Here is a 17,416-nt window from a genome sequence, read left to right as displayed (position 1 = left end):
GGAGGGACCTTCATCCCTTTTTATAGTTAGGGAAGCTGAGGCACAAAAACCTACAGTTATCCAGCTGGTCAGTGGCAGAGACAGAACGAGAGACCATGTCTTTGGAATTCCAAATAGGTGCTCTGGCCAGTGGATTATTCTGCCATGCTCCTTTGTACTTTTGTAGGCAATGTTCATTGAGTAGATGTGCTATCTTTTATTGGACCAACTGAGTAGTTGGAAAAAAGTTCTTAGCAAGCTTTTGGGCACAGTCACCTGTCTTCAGGCATAGAAAGTGTCTTCCGTTCACCTTTGCACTTTTGTATCACTTGCCACTTAAAAATCCAGGGTTTCATGCACATGTTAATTAAGCTGCACAGTACCCCGTTGATCTCAGAACTGATGACAATCATAGTACATCTCAACTGGCAGAAGTCCAGGACTTCTTTCCCATGCTAAACTGCTGCAGTATAACTGACTGATCTCCATGACGTCCTTTTGCTTAAAGTCAGTGACAAATCTGATCACTAGCATATCATTGCATAAGGTATCATAATTATCCATGGTATACGTGCTTAGAGCCCAGTAGTAAACTGCATTCTAAAACCAATAAAGAGTTGGCAGGCTCTTTAAAAGCCTTTCTCTGAGAAATACTCATTTTCATGATAAATATGAGATGCCTATTATGTGGAGAGAAGTTTGCAACAGCCACTTAGGTGTGCTGCTATGAAAAGCATTTAAGAAAGGTCGGTAAGATGGTTTAGTTGCCTCAACTTATCAAGTCGGCTGATAAGAGATAGAATGTGCAGGAATATATCTCAGCAACCCCTTAGCTCATCTACACAACAATGGGCCTGTTTACATTGTAATCAAAGGTCAGCTTGGGTAGGCACTTGAATCTGGCTAGCTGGCGCCATCTGCATAGCAATGAAGCTGTGGTAAATGCTTACATGTATAACTAGCTGACTCATTGCAGGTATTTAAGGACTAAGATAAAACTCTTAAGACCAGGATCACTCAGGAGTCTAAAACCATGCAGGAAAGGTCTGATACCATCCACAGCACTTGGAGAAAGCAGCCACTGTACACATCTTTCTTGGGTATAGAGGAGCCTCCTTCATGGGCTCATCACTATGGGTCAATGGAGTTGTTCAGCCATGAAAATGGAAGATAGTAATGGAAGACAGGTGCATGTGGGTATGGGTAGTTGAAGGTGTTCCTCATCCTGTGGACCCTTTAAGATGAAATGGGCCATATTCAGTGTTCCCTAAGAATTGCTGAGGGAATGGGGGTGATGGGGAGAGTGTTTCTTATAGGGCTGTGCAAAACAGCATCATTCTGATTTGACTTCCATTTTGATGATTCGACAAAACAGTGTTTCGTTTCGAGTTTCATTTAATTTTGAAAGCACTATTCTGTTTCGTTTCATTGACTCTTTTGCTGTTTCAATGCTGTTTTAATGTTTCACCCATAGGTTATTATGGGGAAACATAAAATGCAGCGGGCAGATTGGGGGCTCGCCTGCACCCCCAGGAGGGCTGCTGGGGCTGTGCCCAAATCCACCTGGTGGTGTGAGTGCCTGATCTGCCTGCCAGATGTGAGAAGCTGGGTGCTGCTACCTGGGACCAGCTCCAGGAAGACTGGTGCTGCTGCCCGGGTGGCAGCACCCGGCTCCTGTCACCTGGCAGGCAGAGCGGAGGCTCACCTGCACCCCCAAGAGTACTCTGACACAGTCCCTGCAGCCCTCCCGGGGGTGCCGGTGGGTCTATGATCTGCCTGCCAGCTGACAGGAGCCAGGTGCTTCTGGTGAGGGCCTGGGGCAGATTAGCTGGTGCAGGGATGCTGCCCTGCCTGGGGATCGGGGTGGCGGGTCCCCGCCCGAGCTGATCTGCCTTGCCCCCTACCAGAGCTGGCTAGGTGGGGACCTGGGACAGATCAGCTGGTGCAGAGACGTTCCCTCACCTGGGGATCAGGGTGGCAGGTCCCCACCTGAGCTGATCTGCCCCACCCCCTACCGGAGCTGCTCCAGGAGGGGGCCAGGGCAGATCAGCTAGTGTGGGGACACTCCCCTGCCCCGGGATCAGTGTGGCAGGTCCCTGCCTGAGCTGATCTGCCCCGGTCCTGCTGGCCTCAGATGGCAGCACCTGGCTCCTGCCAGCCAGCAGGCAGATCGGGGCCCACCGGCACCCCCAGTAGGGCTGCGGAGGATGTGCCGGAGTCCTCTCGGGGGTGCAGGCCCCTGATCTGCCTGGTGGGTGACAGCGCCGGTCTGTCATCTGATTTTGCTGTTTCAAGCTTGAAATGCATCAAAACAGCTTTGAAACAAAACACCAGGTGAAATTTTGCATAGCGCTACTTTCTTATGAGTTGCAGTGTCTTTAAGCAAACCTGCTCTAGGAAATGCTGTTTTTTTTAAAGCTGCTGACCAATGGTCCAATGCAGCCATCTAATCTGGTATCCTGCCCCTGAGATGGGGAGAAACCGGATTCATCTTTAGAAGTTGTAAAAAACTGTTCAGTTCTGTACTGAACTGTCTGCATAAGCACTTGAACTGATGCTCTCTGTAGTTTTTCCCCTAGCCCAGGGAGCCCTACTGGTTGCTTGAGGAGCTAGGAAAAATCCTTAAGCAAACTGGTAGAAAATTGAAAAGCAGCAAAGTCCCAGCGATAGAAATAGGACAGCCGCCTCCTTTGCGTGAGTGACAGTTCACTGAATAACTGCTCTGATAGCCAGCTATAAGTCCACTGGATTTGGGAGTCTGTAAACTCAGGAAAGTGGATATCCTGGGGTAGCCCTGCATGATAAAATAGGTGGTGCACCTCATGACTGAGAAAGCTGAACATTATCACATAGTCGTACTGTATGAGACAAGGCCGGCACAGGTTCACTAGTGGCCTCCACTCAGCGCTGGCATTCCTCAGTCCTCCATCTAAAATGCTCTGAGTGAACATGCTGAAGGTTTGGCCATTTGTCATTCTTTTCATATAAGCAGAGATGAGTCTCATAAAAGGGTCCCTGATGAACAGCACCTTGGTGTAGGATCTCAGCATAGCCTCTATTGCTGTCAGGTTATACTTGCTCAGTTGTTTCTGCTTACGATGTTGCTGGTAATGGGGGACCAGCACTGGGGCTGTCACATTTGCTTTCTCCTCGAGCATCTGCAAAAGCCATTCCCAGCCTTCCAGCCCAATTGCTGGTACTTGGCAGTACAGGAAGTCCAGCTGGGTGTTCACCCTGATCCTTGAAAGGACACGGGTGGCTTCTTGCTGGTTAGACAGAAGCTTGCCAACTTGACTGGTACTGCTGCAGAAAGATCTCAGTCTCTTTTTCCTGAGCTGTTGAACATGAAGAAAGGTGTCAAATGTCAGAAGAAAATCATCTTTCACCTCTGTGACAGGGTCATCTGCAAAACAACAAGTGGAGAGTGGACATTACCTGAAGAAATGAGCTTAGGCTTAGGCTCACAAAAACTTATGCATCTCTGATTTAGTTGGTCTATAAGGTACATCTCTTCCCTGTCTTATTTTCAAATCCAGCTAAGTCAGGAAACTTAGAGCAAAACTCTGCACTCAAACCAGTGCTACAGAAGGTCCTAGTACAATGCAAGGCGTTGCTGCTTTTTTTTTCCAGTCATTCCCTGGTTCAAGACTTCTGGGGTGTTGATGGAAAATCTGTGGCTGGAGTCAAGTGAAATGAACCAAAGGATGGGCAGCAAGGTGGAGAGGATCAGAGAGGAAATTTTTGCCTTGGGAATGGGTCTTGACCCTGCTGCACATCTGGAAAAATAAAAGCAGCAACTTATTTGAACAGCATTGTTTTGAATCCCTTGCCTGTTATTACTGATGAGGTTTGCATGCTCTCATAGAACGGGGCTCCAGGTTGGAACTCCCCTGGGATTTGAAGACTGATCTGGCTCTGAGCTTTAGACTGTGGATACATTTCCCCATTGAAGCAAGGGACTTTTTGCTTTTCAGCTTTCCTGGCCTGCCCTTCCATTAACAGAGCTGGGTTGAGCTGCATTTAGGAAGTAACAAATCTAAATAAAAATACTGTAACAAGCATAGGAATGATAAACAGGTTTGTAATAGGAAGTTACCCATCCTAACAGCTTAGCAACAGGTTCGCACCTCTTGCAGCCCCAGCAGAGCCTGCTCAGTTGCCGGCTCCCGCAGGCAACCCAGGCTCAACCACAGCTACTGGACCCGCTCCCCCCAAGACAAAGCGAAAGGTGTTTGTTGTAGGAGACTCCATCCTGCAGGGCACTGAGGGGGCAATCTGCCGCCCCGACCCCTTAGCCCGGGAAGTCTGCTGCTTCCTGGGGGCCCGCATCCGAGACATTGCGGAGAGGATCCCGCAGCTCCTCCGGCCCACAGACCACTACCCCATGCTCCTTATTCACATGGGCACCAGTGACACGGCTCGGAGCACCCCCAGCCAGGTCATGAGGCGCTACAGGGAGTTGGGAGCGGGGCTTAGGGGTCTGGGAGCTCAGGTGGTGTTTTCGTCGATCCTCCCAGTCTCGGGCTATGGGCTGAGGAGGGAGAGGAGGATCCACGCAGTGAACCAAAGACTGCGGCGCTGGTGTTATCGGGAAGGCTTTGGCTTCCATGACCACAGCCCGCTCTTTGGAGAGAGAGGCAGCGAGCTGCTGGAAAGAGATGGCCTCCACCTCTCCCCCCTGGGGAGGAGGCTCTTCTCAGCCAGGCTGGCTGACCTGCTCCACCGGGCTTTAAACTAAGCCCGCTGGGGGATGGGGGCACTACTGCCACTGCTGGTCCACTGAGCGACCCTTGCAAAGCCAGCGGACCAAGGCACTTAAGGGAGCCTACCCCTGCCCCAGCCCTGGCACAATCTGTGGGCAAGGCAAGAGTCCCCAAGGAGACACTTGCCTGCCTGTACACTAATGCCAGGAGCCTGGGCAACAAGCAGGAGGGGCTCGTCCTCCTGCTCAGTGCAAAGAATTATGATGTCATTGGGATAACGGAGACCTGGTGGGACTCCACCCATGACTGGACCATGGGGATAGAGGGCTATACTCTGTACAGGAGGGATCGTGTTGACAAAAGGGGCGGGGGTGTAGCTCTCTATGGGAAGGAAAGCTACATGTCCCTGCAAGCTGATGTTGGCGACCAGCATGGACGGCTAGAGACCCTCTGGGTAAAAATTCGTGGGAAAAACGGCACAGGGGACACAACGGTGGGAGTCTACTACAGACCTCCCACTCAAAGTCCCGACCTTGACCAGGAGTTCGCCCGGAAACTGACTGAGGCCGCTTGCTGCAGGACCTTGGTTGTCATGGGTGCCTTCAATTACCCAGAAATCTCGTGGGAAGATCCCTCAGCAAAATCCGAGCAGTCGCAAAGCTTTCTCTCGTGCGCGGATGACCTCTACCTGACTCAAGAAGTCTATGGGCCAACGAGAGGCAAAGCGCTGCTCGACCTGGTACTGGCTACGGGGGACGACCTAATCGGTGACCTAGTGATCGATGGGAAGCTGGGTGACAGCGACCACGAGCTGATCACCTTCACCATCCACTGTAAAGCTGGCAAGTCAGTCAGCAACACACAAGTCCTTGACTTCAGAAAACCTGACTTTAACAAGCTCAAGAGGCTAGTCGGTCAGGCCCTCAGGGACCATGACCCCAGGGAGTTGGGAGTTCAAGAAGAGTGGTTGCTTCTCAAGGAAGCGATCCGCAATGCACAAGCTAAATTTATTCCAACATGGAGGAAAGGCAGCAAGAAGGCACAGCAGCCCCCCTGGCTCTCCAGGGACCTAGCGGACCTCCTGTGGCTCAAAAGGAAAGCCTACAAGGGATGGAGGACGGGATTTACCTGGAGGATTATTCTGTACTGGTCCGGTCCTGCAGGGAGCAAACCAGGAAAGCCAAGGCTGCAACTGAACTCCAACTAGCTTTAGGCATCAAGGACAACAAAAAGTCCTTTTTCAGATATGTGGAGAGCCGGAGGAAAAGCAAGGGCAATGTTGGACCCCTGCTAAACCAGATGGGGCAACTGACAACTGACGCCCAGGAAAAAGCCAACCTATTAAATAGGTACTTTGCGTCAGTCTTTCATCAGTCACATGGGATGCCCATGCCTGCTATGGGACAGGGAAATCTGGGTGATGGGGATCCCCTACCCTCCATCAATGCTGACCTCATGAAGGAACACCTTGAGAGGCTGGATACCTTCAAGTCAGCCGGCCCTGACAATCTGCACCCCAGGGTACTCAAGCAGCTGGCGAGCGCCATAGCCCAGCCCCTGGCACAGATCTTTGAAAACTCCTGGCGCTCTGGTGTAGTGCCCGAAGACTGGAAGAAGGCCAATGTGGTGTCGATCTTCAAGAAAGGGAGGAGAGTGGATCCGGCTAACTACAGGCCCATTAGCCTGACTTCTGTCCTGGGGAAGATCTTAGAAAAGTTTATTAAGGAGGCCATCCTTGAGGGACTGGCCCAGGCTAACATCCTAAGGGATAGCCAGCACGGGTTTGTTGCGGGTAGGTCTTGTTTGACCAATCTCATTTCCTTCTATGACCAGGTGACCTATCACCTGGACGAGGGAGAAGAGATTGATGTCATATATCTTGACTTCAGAAAAGCTTTTGATCTGGTATCCCATGATCACCTCTTGGCCAAACTGGCCAGTTGTGGCCTTGGCTCCACCACGATCCGCTGGCTGGGAAACTGGCTCCGTGGTCGGACCCAGAGGGTTGTAATTGATGGCAGTCACTCATCGTGGTGCCCTGTGACCAGTGGGGTCCCCCAAGGCTCTGTCCTGGGACCCATACTGTTGAACATCTTCATTAACGATGTGGACATTAGAGTCAGAAGCGGACTGGCCAAGTTTGCCCATGACACCAAACTTTGGGGCAAAGCATCCACGCCAGAAGATAGGCAGGTGATCCAGGCTGACCTGGACAGCCTCAGCAAATGGGCAGACGAGAACCTCATGGTGTTTAACACAAAAAATGCAAGGTTCTCCACCTTGGGAGGAAAAACCTGCAGCATCCTTATAGGCTCGGCAGTGCTACGTTGGATAGCACTACAGAAGAAAGAGACTTGGGGGTCATCATTGACCACAAGATGAACATGAGCCTGCAATGTGATGCTGCGGCTAGTAAAGCGACCAAAACGCTGGCTTGCATCCATAGATGCTTCTCGAGCAAATCCCGGGACGTCATTCTCCCCTTGTACTTGGCCTTGGTGAGGCCGCAGCTGGAGTACTGCGTCCAGTTTTGGGCTCCACAATTCAAAAAGGATGTGGAGAAGCTTGAGAGAGTCCAGAGGAGAGCCACGCGCATGATCAGAGGTCAGGAAAACAGATCTTACGATGATAGGCTGAGAGCCATGGGGCTCTTTAGCCTGGAAAAGCGCAGCCTCAGGGGTGATCTGATGGCCACCTATAAGTTTATCGGGGTGACCACCAGGATCTGGGGGAATGTTTGTTCACCAGAGCGCCCCAAGGGATGATGAGGTTGAACAGTCACAAACTCCTGCAAGACCGTTTCAGGCTGGACATAAGGAAGAATTTCTTTACTGTCCGAGCCCCCAAGGTCTGGTATAGTTTGCCATCGGAGGTTGTTCAAGCACCTACATTGAACACATTCAAGAGCAAACTGGATGCTTATCTTGCTGGGATCCAATGACCCCAGCTGACTTCCTGCCCTTTGGGCAGGGGGCTGGACTTGATGATCTCCCAAGGTCCCTTCCAGCCCTGATGTCTATGAAATCTATGAAATCTTGTGAGCTCAGAATGGAAAATATCTCTAATTAGATGTTACTCAAGACATGCCAAGACATAAAATTGTTTAAAGATTAGGGATGAATTTTTCAAAGATGCCTAAGTGATTTAGGGCCTATGCTACCTTCTTCCATATCCAAAGTCACATGGCTACCTTTGAAAATGTTACCAAATTTAGTAAAAAATCAGAAAGCATGTGCCCAGTCTTCCTAGTGCTGCCTGTTTTCACTTTGTTAAATCTCAATCTCATGCCTCTCTTTTTCTCCTTTTTGTTTTTAAAGTGAAAGGCACGCCATCATTTTAACACTCCCACTAATCTGGGATGTCTGGATTTCATCTCCTACTATTTTTACAAGTATGTGCTCCATCTAGCCTAGCTGGAAGATCTTAGTTCTCCTCATTTTCTTGGTTGATTTTTTTTCATGCAGCAGTCCTTTGGGCCAGTTTCAGGGGGCTGGTAGGTAGTTAACCTGTTTTCACCATTGTTTGCATGAGTCTTCTATAGAGGAAACAATAGAAAATGGGGAAGAAGAAGCAATAGAAAATGGGGAAGAGGAAACAATAGAAAATGGAAAAAGGGAAGTGGGGGCTGTGTCTATACTGCTATTTTTTAGCAGCACTGAGAGTATCCCGGAGTCCAGACTTGCTGCCCAACTATGCCATTATCCACCCTACAGTTGTGTATTGCCACTCCTGGAGAGTGATGTGGCACTAGAATCATAGAACAATAGAAAATGAGGGTTGGGAGGGACCTCAGGAGGTCATCTAGTCTAATCACCTGCTCAGAGCAGGACCATCCCCATCTAGATCATCCCAGCCAAGGTTTTGTCTACCCAGGTCTTAAAATCCTCCAAGGATGGAGAGTCCACCACTTCTCTGGGCAACTAGGCTGCTCTCAGATTCTACCAGGACTCTCAGAGTAGATGGACTGGGGAAGCAATAGGGTATAACAGGGGGCCAATGCCCCTGTTACTTTAAGAGGGGAAAGGAGCAGGCTAGAGCCCTGTTCTGCTGGAGACAGCTGAGCTAGGGCCAGCTGCATTTGAATAAGCAGCCAGAGGAAAACCCAGAGAAGGGTTATAGGGCTGCCTATAATAACTTGGGAGCGAGCCAGGCAATAGGCAAGCAGGGCAGAGCTCCAGGAAGGGAGGAAAGACTGCAGCTCTGCTGAGCCAAATGCAGTTGAGCAAAGCAGGTTGCTTATTGGGCAGATGGGCCACACCTGTAGCTGGTCAGGATCATGATCCAAAGGATGGAGCCCAGGGAGATGAAGCTCAGCTCAGCTCTCCAGCCAGGGCAGGCAGTCTGGCTTAGGCTGTGTTAGTGAAATTAGCTCCTGGCATAGAGATGACAGGCAAAGGGAACTGTGAATAGGTCCAGGGGTGGGGAGAGGCCAGCCAAGCAGAATAGGAGTCTGGAGAAAGGCACCCTGCAGCAGTAGGTGAGGGTGGGAATATTATGGGATGCTAAAGATAGGAGGTTTTGGGTTGTGGCTATCAGGGAGGTGGAGGCAATGGGTGGTGTATCTGGGAGACACCTCTCACTATCAGGGACTGAGGTCAGAGTAAAACCCCACAAGAGTCTGGGGCCTTGTGGGTTGTGTAGATCAAAGCCAAGCTGTGAAGGGGTAGTGACTAAGCCACCCTGCAGAGGAGGCCAGGGCCAAAGACACCAGGGACAGGGGACCCAGTGTAACAGAGGCAGGGCTGAGGGACCCAAGTGGACTAGAGCTATCTAAGAGGGACCAGGGGCTGAGCAGTTGGAAGTTTGTATAGGACCAGAGGGTGCCAGTGAAAGATGACTGAGTGAGACTTGTGATGCATGGGTGTGGCTATGAGGTCAGCTGGAGGCCATGATTAATGCCCTTAAGGAAAGTTAGTCCCATAAGGCATCTCATAGCTTGTGACCCAAAAGTGGGTCACAAGAATATATCAGAATCATGAACAAACTTTAAAAATGGATTCTCCTTTAAAAGAGAAAAACGTGGGAAACTGAGGATTTTCCCTTGCAGGCTAGCAGAGTTCCAGTCTGCAAAGGGCTGCCTGGGTGCCCCTCGCTGCCCCACCCCTACTCCCTGCTCCAGACATTGTGGGGACTAAGTCCTGGGGGCGGGGTGGCAGCAGGTTGGGAGTGAGGGGTACAGGGTCAGGACTGGCTATCGATGTTTGCAAATGGGTCCTGGTACAAAAAAGGCTGTAAGGCACAGGTAGGGCTTGTAGGGCCACAAATGTTGCTTGTAGGGTTAGAAAGGGTGCAGAACAGTTGTGATATAGGACTGTGGATCCAGAGACAGATGAGCAGGACCAAGCATCCTGGTCAGTCAGTCAGGATCACTCCAGAATTCAGAGGCAGCCTCCCAATTTATATACATTAAGGCATGGCAGGAAATTGCCAGGGAGGACACTGAGGAACTGGAGTGTGAGCAGGATTAGGATGGCCACTAGGGGAGTGCCACAGCTCCCTTCAGGTGCTAGTTCTATTATGGAGGTGATTATGGATTTGGGGACACAAGTGCTCTATGAAACAATTTTAAACTCGTTTTCATTAAATTGACCAGATTCAACCTGACTGTGCCCCCTTGCTTTACCAACAACAAAGGGTGCTGGGTTGGCAGCTCTGGAAGGAGACTGAAATCCTCTGACCAGGTATGAAGTAGTTAAAGGGCATGCAAGCTTCTCCATGCTGCCCCAACCATGTTCCTGTTTCTGTCCCAATGCTTTGTCACCTGGTCCTTCACCACCTTTTCCTGGGTGCAGTCCTTACCATTTGAAGCCCACTGTACATTGGTGCGTAACCTGAGTGGCAGCCCAATAGTTGCCACCACTGCCCAATACCAGGGATGGTGTGGTGAGATTGGGGCAGGGCTTCCGGCCAGCACCAATTTACTTTCCAGCTGGCCCCTGCTCCCCACAGAGCAGCCCGTGGTCCCAAGAAGGTCTAACACTTAACTGATTTAACTATTTACATTTTATTTACAAAACAAGAATAATAGGGAAGGTTATTTACAAGTGAACTTAAATGGCATAACCAGAATCACAAAACAAACCAGAATGCATTAGTCAACCCTTGGTTCAAGAACCACAGGTAGGGTAACTGGCAGCTTGCAGCCACTGCTGAGGTGCTACAGCAAGGAAGCAAGGTGGTCACTCCCAGCAGCTCCAACAGGCTTCCCAGTAAGCGATAGACTGCAACAGTGTAGGCTCTTCTGGTCTGCAGCAATCCAATTGTATCAAACCCCAACCCCACAAAGAGGCTGAAGGGCAACCCCCCGTGGCAACCAAAAGGCAAGCAACAAAGTAGGCTTCTGCAGCAATCGGCATGACCCAAGCACAAAGCTCAGGGACTCCATCCGATGACAATCAGCTGCAGAATAAGGGACAGGACCAAGTCCCCTCTGGGGCAGTCAGTGGCAGAGAGTCAGCAGCACAGGCAGCTCCCAGGGGTCGCTGCTCTAACCCCCTGCTCCAGATGACTGGCTGGGCACCCCACACACCTTGTGGCTCATGTATCCTGTTCCTGAGCACCGGCCTGTGCCCCAAGCTCCCAGGGACCCTTGTCCTGGCGCTCTGCTGCTCCTCAGGATCCCAGTGCCTTGCCTGCTGCTGTCCCGCTTCCCTGAGGAAGGTAAGGGGTTTCCTCAACTCACCGGCCCAGCTCCCTGCTCTGGATAAGGATGCTGCTTGCACTCCTGGCCGCTGCCTCTTCTCTGCAGTGGAGTGGGGGGCCGACTGCCACCCCTAGCCTCCAGGACGCCTGGCACGTCCAGCACACTGCAATGGGCCTTGGGGCCCCAGCTCTCTGCCCCAAGCCCTGGCCGCAGCTCCCTCTCTGCTGCAGGGCTGGAGGCACGGCTGACTGACGCTGCCTTCTTCTCCCAGGGCCTTCGAGGCTCTTCAGAGGGGTCTCTCTGCTCCCTCTGCTGGGTCAGCTCACCCCAGCTCGTCTTGGGCCTCCTGCATTGTTCCCCAGTCAGCAGCCCCCCTGCCACATGCCAGTTCGGCTGCTGCTTTTATCCCCTCCGGCAGTCCCTCCCTGGCTTGCAAACCGGCCAGCCAGGGCTCAGGGTAGCTGGCCCCTAACCCTGGCCATCCCCCTTCCATGCGAATGGGGGGATTGAAAACCCCTTTGGATTGGCTTCCCCTTTTCCCCAGGGCAGGGCTCCCCTGCTCCACCCTTGGGGCTGCTCAGAGTTCACCCGCTTTGTCTCTAGCCCCGGGTAAGTATCTCAAGCCAATCTGGTGAGTCCACACTGGCAGTCTGTTACAGGTATAATCACCTTAGACTGCTAGTGCTGGAAACCCGCCTTGCTCTCACTTTGGGCTCAAGTAAATGACTATACAAAGAGACTTACATGATATGAGGCTGGAAGAATAGCTGTATTTCTCTGCTGTTCAGTCCTTGGCTTTTTGACTGACACTGCCAGCAATAAGGCTAGTTACTCTCAACAATGGCAGTGTTTTTCATGAGGTAGGTATCCACAGAAAATCTGGATTAAACTCACCAGATCAGTTAATGTAAGCCATTAGGGAGCCACCAGCTGGTACTGAATTTCAGTCATTATCAAATGGGGCAGACTTTTCTGCCTGTGCACTGCATTACTAGGAACAGTCCAACCTTACCTCCTCTGTGGTGTGACTGACTCCTGAGAAGCTGCCTCCAAACCACCAGGGAAAAGAACAGGAGAGCCAAAACCATGAGTCGGGGGTAGAATCTCATTTTTTTGTACATCTCCAAGCTGCTGCACGAGGAAATAATAATGAAACCAAGGGTGTAGCCCTGAAGTAATGGCAAAAGACTACCTCCTGCATGTTTACTCTGAGAGATGTGGGCCTTTGGGCAGGGTTAAAGTACTTTTTGTGCAACAGCTCAGTTTACCGATATCCATCCTTGTGCTTAGAGAAAGTCCCAGAGAGAGGGTGAAAAAGGACTCCCTCTTGCAGATTACACAGCACAATCTCTCCCTTTTGCCTGTCTATTTTATATCCACCAGTTGCTTACCATCCAAGACAAGAAACTCCTTGGGAGAGGGACTGCCTGCTTGTTGTGTGTCTATGCAATAACTACCAGGGACCAGAAGCTCTGGTCCCTGCCTGTAGCTCCTAGATGCTGTCTCACTCTAAATAATGAATGAGGATAGTACACAGGAGTGTACATGCATAGGTGTGGTCAGACTGCCCAACAGGAGTTGAGGGTGAGAATGGCTGAGTGTGGTTGGCCCCTCTGCATCTCCCAGACAGGGACCACCCTAAGGTGCCCCTCAGTGCAGTGTTGCTTAGTTTAACGTTCTCAGAGACACTGTCATTGCTATTTGTATAACAACACATCTAGATGATCTGCATGAGACTAATGCACCTCTTTACTAGGCACAGTGCAGAGGTACAGCAGGATGCAGCCCCTGCCTCATGGGGCCTATAGCCTGAATAAACACCACAGGAAAAAAGGCGGGAAGGAAAATGGAGACACAAATGATGCATCTACAAAGGCATTTTAATGTGCATTAGCTTATTTTAATGTGCATTAAAGCATCACAAAAAGTGTGCTTTAGCTAATGCTTATTAGAATAAGCTAATGTGCATTTTTCCAGTACTTCACAATGGAGGTATTAGATTTAATGTGCATGACCTAAAGCACTTTAATTGAACATGTAGACATGCCCAAAGAGGTGAAGTGACTGGCTCAAGGTCCCCCAGCTGGCCAGCTAGGTTCAGAAATCTGGTCAGATGAATCCTGGCCTGCTGCCCGCAACACCAGGGTGCATTCCTGAGTGACTACAGTTCAGCTGCTGCAGCCATTGCAACCAACACAGCCCCGGTCACCTCCATGCCCACCCGGGGTGCAGACCCTGTCTATTATGCCTTTGGGATGCAGTGAGTGTGTGTATCAAAAACACGGAGGAAGAAAAAGGTCAACAACACTGAGGTCCCATGGTGCTGTAGAATACAAAACCTGCAAAATGAGGAGCAATTCTCTAAAATCTCTTTTCCTGCTGAGCGGTGTTCCCTGCACTGATCTGGCCTCTCCCCACAGCACACCAGCCTGGCATCATAGTTGCCTCCTGGCAAAGGCCCAACCTACTGGTACATTTTAAGTCAGCTCAAGGAAGGACACTCGCATAGGTTGGAATTGAATGTAGTTGATGAAATTTTGTGCTTTAAAAAAAAGTGACAGCTGCTTATAGGCAGGAAAGGGGGCTGAATTGTAAAACATGAGGTGGGAAGTTTTAGAGACGGAAAAATGAGTTCTGTATTGATGCAGTACAAGGTCCGTCTGTTAGATCATTAGGATTTGAGATGCAGGGAGTGATGTGGCCAGTGTGTGAGTGTTGTTTTTTGTTAAGTGTTTCTTGCACAAGGTCCCTATAGATTTAACAAGCTGGAAGCTCAGAAAGCAAGTTGTAGGGCTGTGCGAAGCTTCGGGTGCTGGCTTGATTCAGAGGAGATTTGGCCTGATTTGGTGGCTGAGTCTCTGAATCCAAATCGAATCAGGGGACCAATTAAAAGATACAAATAAATGCGAAGCTCTCCAGATTGATTTGGAAAAGTTTCAGAGAGCATCAGTGATTCAGGCAGTCCCCCTGCTGCAGCAGGGAGCTGGAGCCAGACTCAGAGCTGATAAATAGGGTTCGGGGGAGGGGAGGCTGGAGGAGGGGACCATGTGGGGGACCCCTGCCAGGCCCCATCCCAGACCCCAGCCCCTTTGAGTGCCCCTGACCCCCGCCCACTCCCCACCCTTGCCTGCCCTGCCTGCCCCAGCTCCCAGCATTTGAAAAACAGCCCCTACTCACCAGGTGCTGCCTGGTACGGGGGCGATCCCTGCTGCCCCCCACTGCCCCCCACCATGTGGGGGGGCTCTGCCATGAACCCCCTGACCCCTACCTGCTTTTCCAGCCCCTCCATGGCTGCCTCACCTGCCCCAGCTCCCGGCACTTTAAGAAAAAAAACCACCCCAAAACCCCCAACTTACCATTAGAGACCTTGGGGCTTCTGGGGGCTCGTGCAAAGGCCTTCACGCAGCACGGGGCAGCGGGGATTGTCCCCCCACCAGGCAGGAACTGGTGAGTACAGGCTTTTGGTTTTCAAAGAGCCGGGAGCTGGGGCGGGCAGGGGATGGGGCCCCTGTGATTCGGATATTTGACTGGTTCGGCAGCAGCTGAATCTCTGAATCAGTTTCAGCTGAATCAATTCGGGACAGCAATTCGAATCACCGAATCGAATCACTGTCCCCTAAATCGACTGAATGCAAAGCGAATACTAGCTGCTTCGCACAGGCCTAGCAAGTTGTTTATTCCGGGCCTCCTGTGAAGAAATGATGAGCGTTCCTGTCAGCTGCACAGATCTTTCCCGCTCGCCTCTCGGCAAAGTTTTCAGTAATGTCTAGAGCCAGTCAAGCTCTCTGTTGCCACCAGAGGGTGCTCCATAGATGAGAAAGCATTGCAGAGCCTTTTTAGGGAACAGGGAATGGAATTTGATTATTTATAATATACGCTGCCTGAAAAGAAAGAAATCAGCAGCTGTTACAGCACTGACTCTAAGTTTAGAAGCCAGCTGAATCCCCAGCGGCACTCAGGGATTCAGATGAGTCTGAGACGCATGCCGACTTTTTTTTCATCTTTCATGTGGGATTGTATGTTAGTACTGGAAGGGACGCTGTGTACTGGGATTCCCATATTTAATACAAGAGCCAAAACCAATTGGCCCTGCAGTACTGTGAGTCATCATTGTCAATGTTAATGCCCCTTTCACTGCCAAATTCAATACAGCCACTGCATATCCCAAGACTAAGGAGGCCAGAGCCCTGCCCTAAGAGCCCCAGTCATGGACCCAGCCTTCAGTGTGCTAGGCACTGTACAAACAGGGAATAAAGAACAGCCCCTGGCCCAGAGAGTTCCTGGGCTGTGTAATACTAATAGGAACGTGTTCTTATTTAGCAGAGTTCATCCCTAGAACTCAAAGAACCTTTGCAAGAAATGGTGAAACTGAGGGGTAAAGGGGAGATGTAACTTGCTGGGAATCACCCAGCAGGCAGGCAGTAAAGCTGGGAATATGACTCAGGTTGCCTGAGGGCCAATCCCAGGCTTCAGGCTAAAACAGAGAAAAATTGGCCTGTTTTTGTTAATCAGTGGATGCATCTACACATTCATTAATGTGCTGTAATTATGGCGCATTACGTTTAGTACCTGTAATGCCGGGTACCAGCTTAATACGTGTAATTGGTGCTACTGTGCATTAGTGCAAATGAACTTATTTTTAGTGACGTTAATGTGCATTAGACTAAATCTACTGTGCATTAGTGCATTATCACAGGTTTTGCCTATCCTGGGTTTTGTTGTCTTAATGGTTAGTAGAATTGGTCTTCTGTGCATTAAGCGTCTTGTGTAGATGTGCCCAGTAGCAATTAGATTAATACTGATAACTGTACTAGGGGGTGGGAGGAAGGTTCTCGTTGTTAAGCATTTATCACTGGAATGTAGGCACAATTCCTCCTTTATTTAAATTAAATTATACTCTATAGGGACTTTGCCAAGCCCTACCACTACTACGAACAGGGATACTGCTGGAGTCACTGCTGTGGATTTGCCCAGTGTATTTTTATACAGCTGATCAAGGACAAATCTGTAAACTGAACATGAACATATGTTCTCTGGATGAAAAATAAATGCACTCTACCTCTTTATATTTAAAAAAAAATGATGTGTATAAAACTCGGTCAGTCTAGTGCCCTCAGGAGAAGTGCACAAAACAAACTCTAGACATCTAGACTCTAGTCATGTCCACTATGAATCAAGCTATCAGGCTGCACTCCATGTGCAGATTTAATGTCTCATTTTGTTGCTTATTTTGTTATACTTGTTCTCGTGGCTCTTTTTGGTAGGATCATGACATAAATTCACATTTGTCTTTGTAAATCTAGTGAAATAAAAGCCAATGAGCAGTTTTATTTAATTCAGGTAAGTCCTGCCTGTTGTTTTGCACCTTGGCCACTAGAGGTTGCTAAGAACCTGAGCCTAGAGTACAAACATGAGAAGGGGAGTCTGCCACCTGTTTTGAAGGTGTTGTGGTAGTGAAGAACTGGAAGGAGAGGACTGGCATTACACATCTGTCTACATGGTCATCCCATCTGTTGTAAAATAATAATAAAAAAAAGACCTTACCTTATGCCATCCATTCTTCACTGCTAGACCAATAACATGGAGGCACAGGGCTTTATTGTTGGCTAATGCCAGAGCTGCATTCATTAACTAACTTGATCCAGTGATGTTGAGTCCGGCCAGTGGTTGAGCTAACCCCTGATGACAAAGCAGTCTAAGGCCTTCTCCAACATCTGCAGCTTAATAATAGGGGTGTGCAAAGCAGGCTGTAATCGATTCGGATTTGGCCTGTATCAGGGACAGTGATTTGATTTGTTGATTTGGATTACTGTCCCTGATTTAGTTCAGCCAAATCTGAATCTGAAGTTTCAATGCTGATTCAGAGAATCAGTGATTCAACCACAGACACAGCTTTAAAAAATTTTTCTACATGCCTCAAGCTACCAGCACAGCTTGTGATTGCTGTGATGCTGGGGCGCACGGAGCATCCCACAGGAGCGTGGGGAGGGCCCTCCAAGTACTTGTTGGTGAACCCAGAAGTGGATTGGAAGTGTTTCCAGTCCACTTCTGGGTCTGCTGCTCAATGCACTGGGGAGTCCCGCACACCCCT

General features: G+C 49.9%; 1 protein-coding gene across 1 annotated transcript; it reads right to left on the bottom strand.

Annotated features, from left to right (window-relative positions):
• Positions 1–32: 32 nt before the first annotated feature.
• Positions 33–17,206, bottom strand: LOC149873581 (carbohydrate sulfotransferase 9-like). Its single transcript, XM_090047436.1, has 2 exons — positions 12,338–17,206; positions 33–3,382 (listed from the first exon to the last, which is right to left on the bottom strand). Exons 1-2 carry the CDS (start codon positions 12,444–12,446, stop codon positions 2,589–2,591), a joined length of 903 nt encoding a protein of 300 aa, XP_089903562.1. The 5' UTR covers positions 12,447–17,206; the 3' UTR covers positions 33–2,588.
• Positions 17,207–17,416: the final 210 nt, after the last annotated feature.

This window comes from Crocodylus siamensis, chromosome 1, assembly GCF_052110815.1.
Source record: "Crocodylus siamensis isolate JL-2025a chromosome 1, ASM5211081v1, whole genome shotgun sequence".
Lineage (NCBI taxonomy): Eukaryota > Metazoa > Chordata > Crocodylia > Crocodylidae > Crocodylus > Crocodylus siamensis.
This window is presented reverse-complemented; position numbering and strand designations above follow the sequence as displayed.

Bases quoted from the DNA above. Each gene is read 5' to 3' on its own strand.
- LOC149873581 (XM_090047436.1), bottom strand. From the start codon at position 12,446: ATGTACAAAAAAATGAGATTCTACCCCCGACTCATGGTTTTGGCTCTC. The intron at 3,383-12,337 runs GTAAGGTTGGAC...GTTGTTTTGCAG, and splicing joins TCAGTCACACCACAGAGGAG to ATGACCCTGTCACAGAGGTG.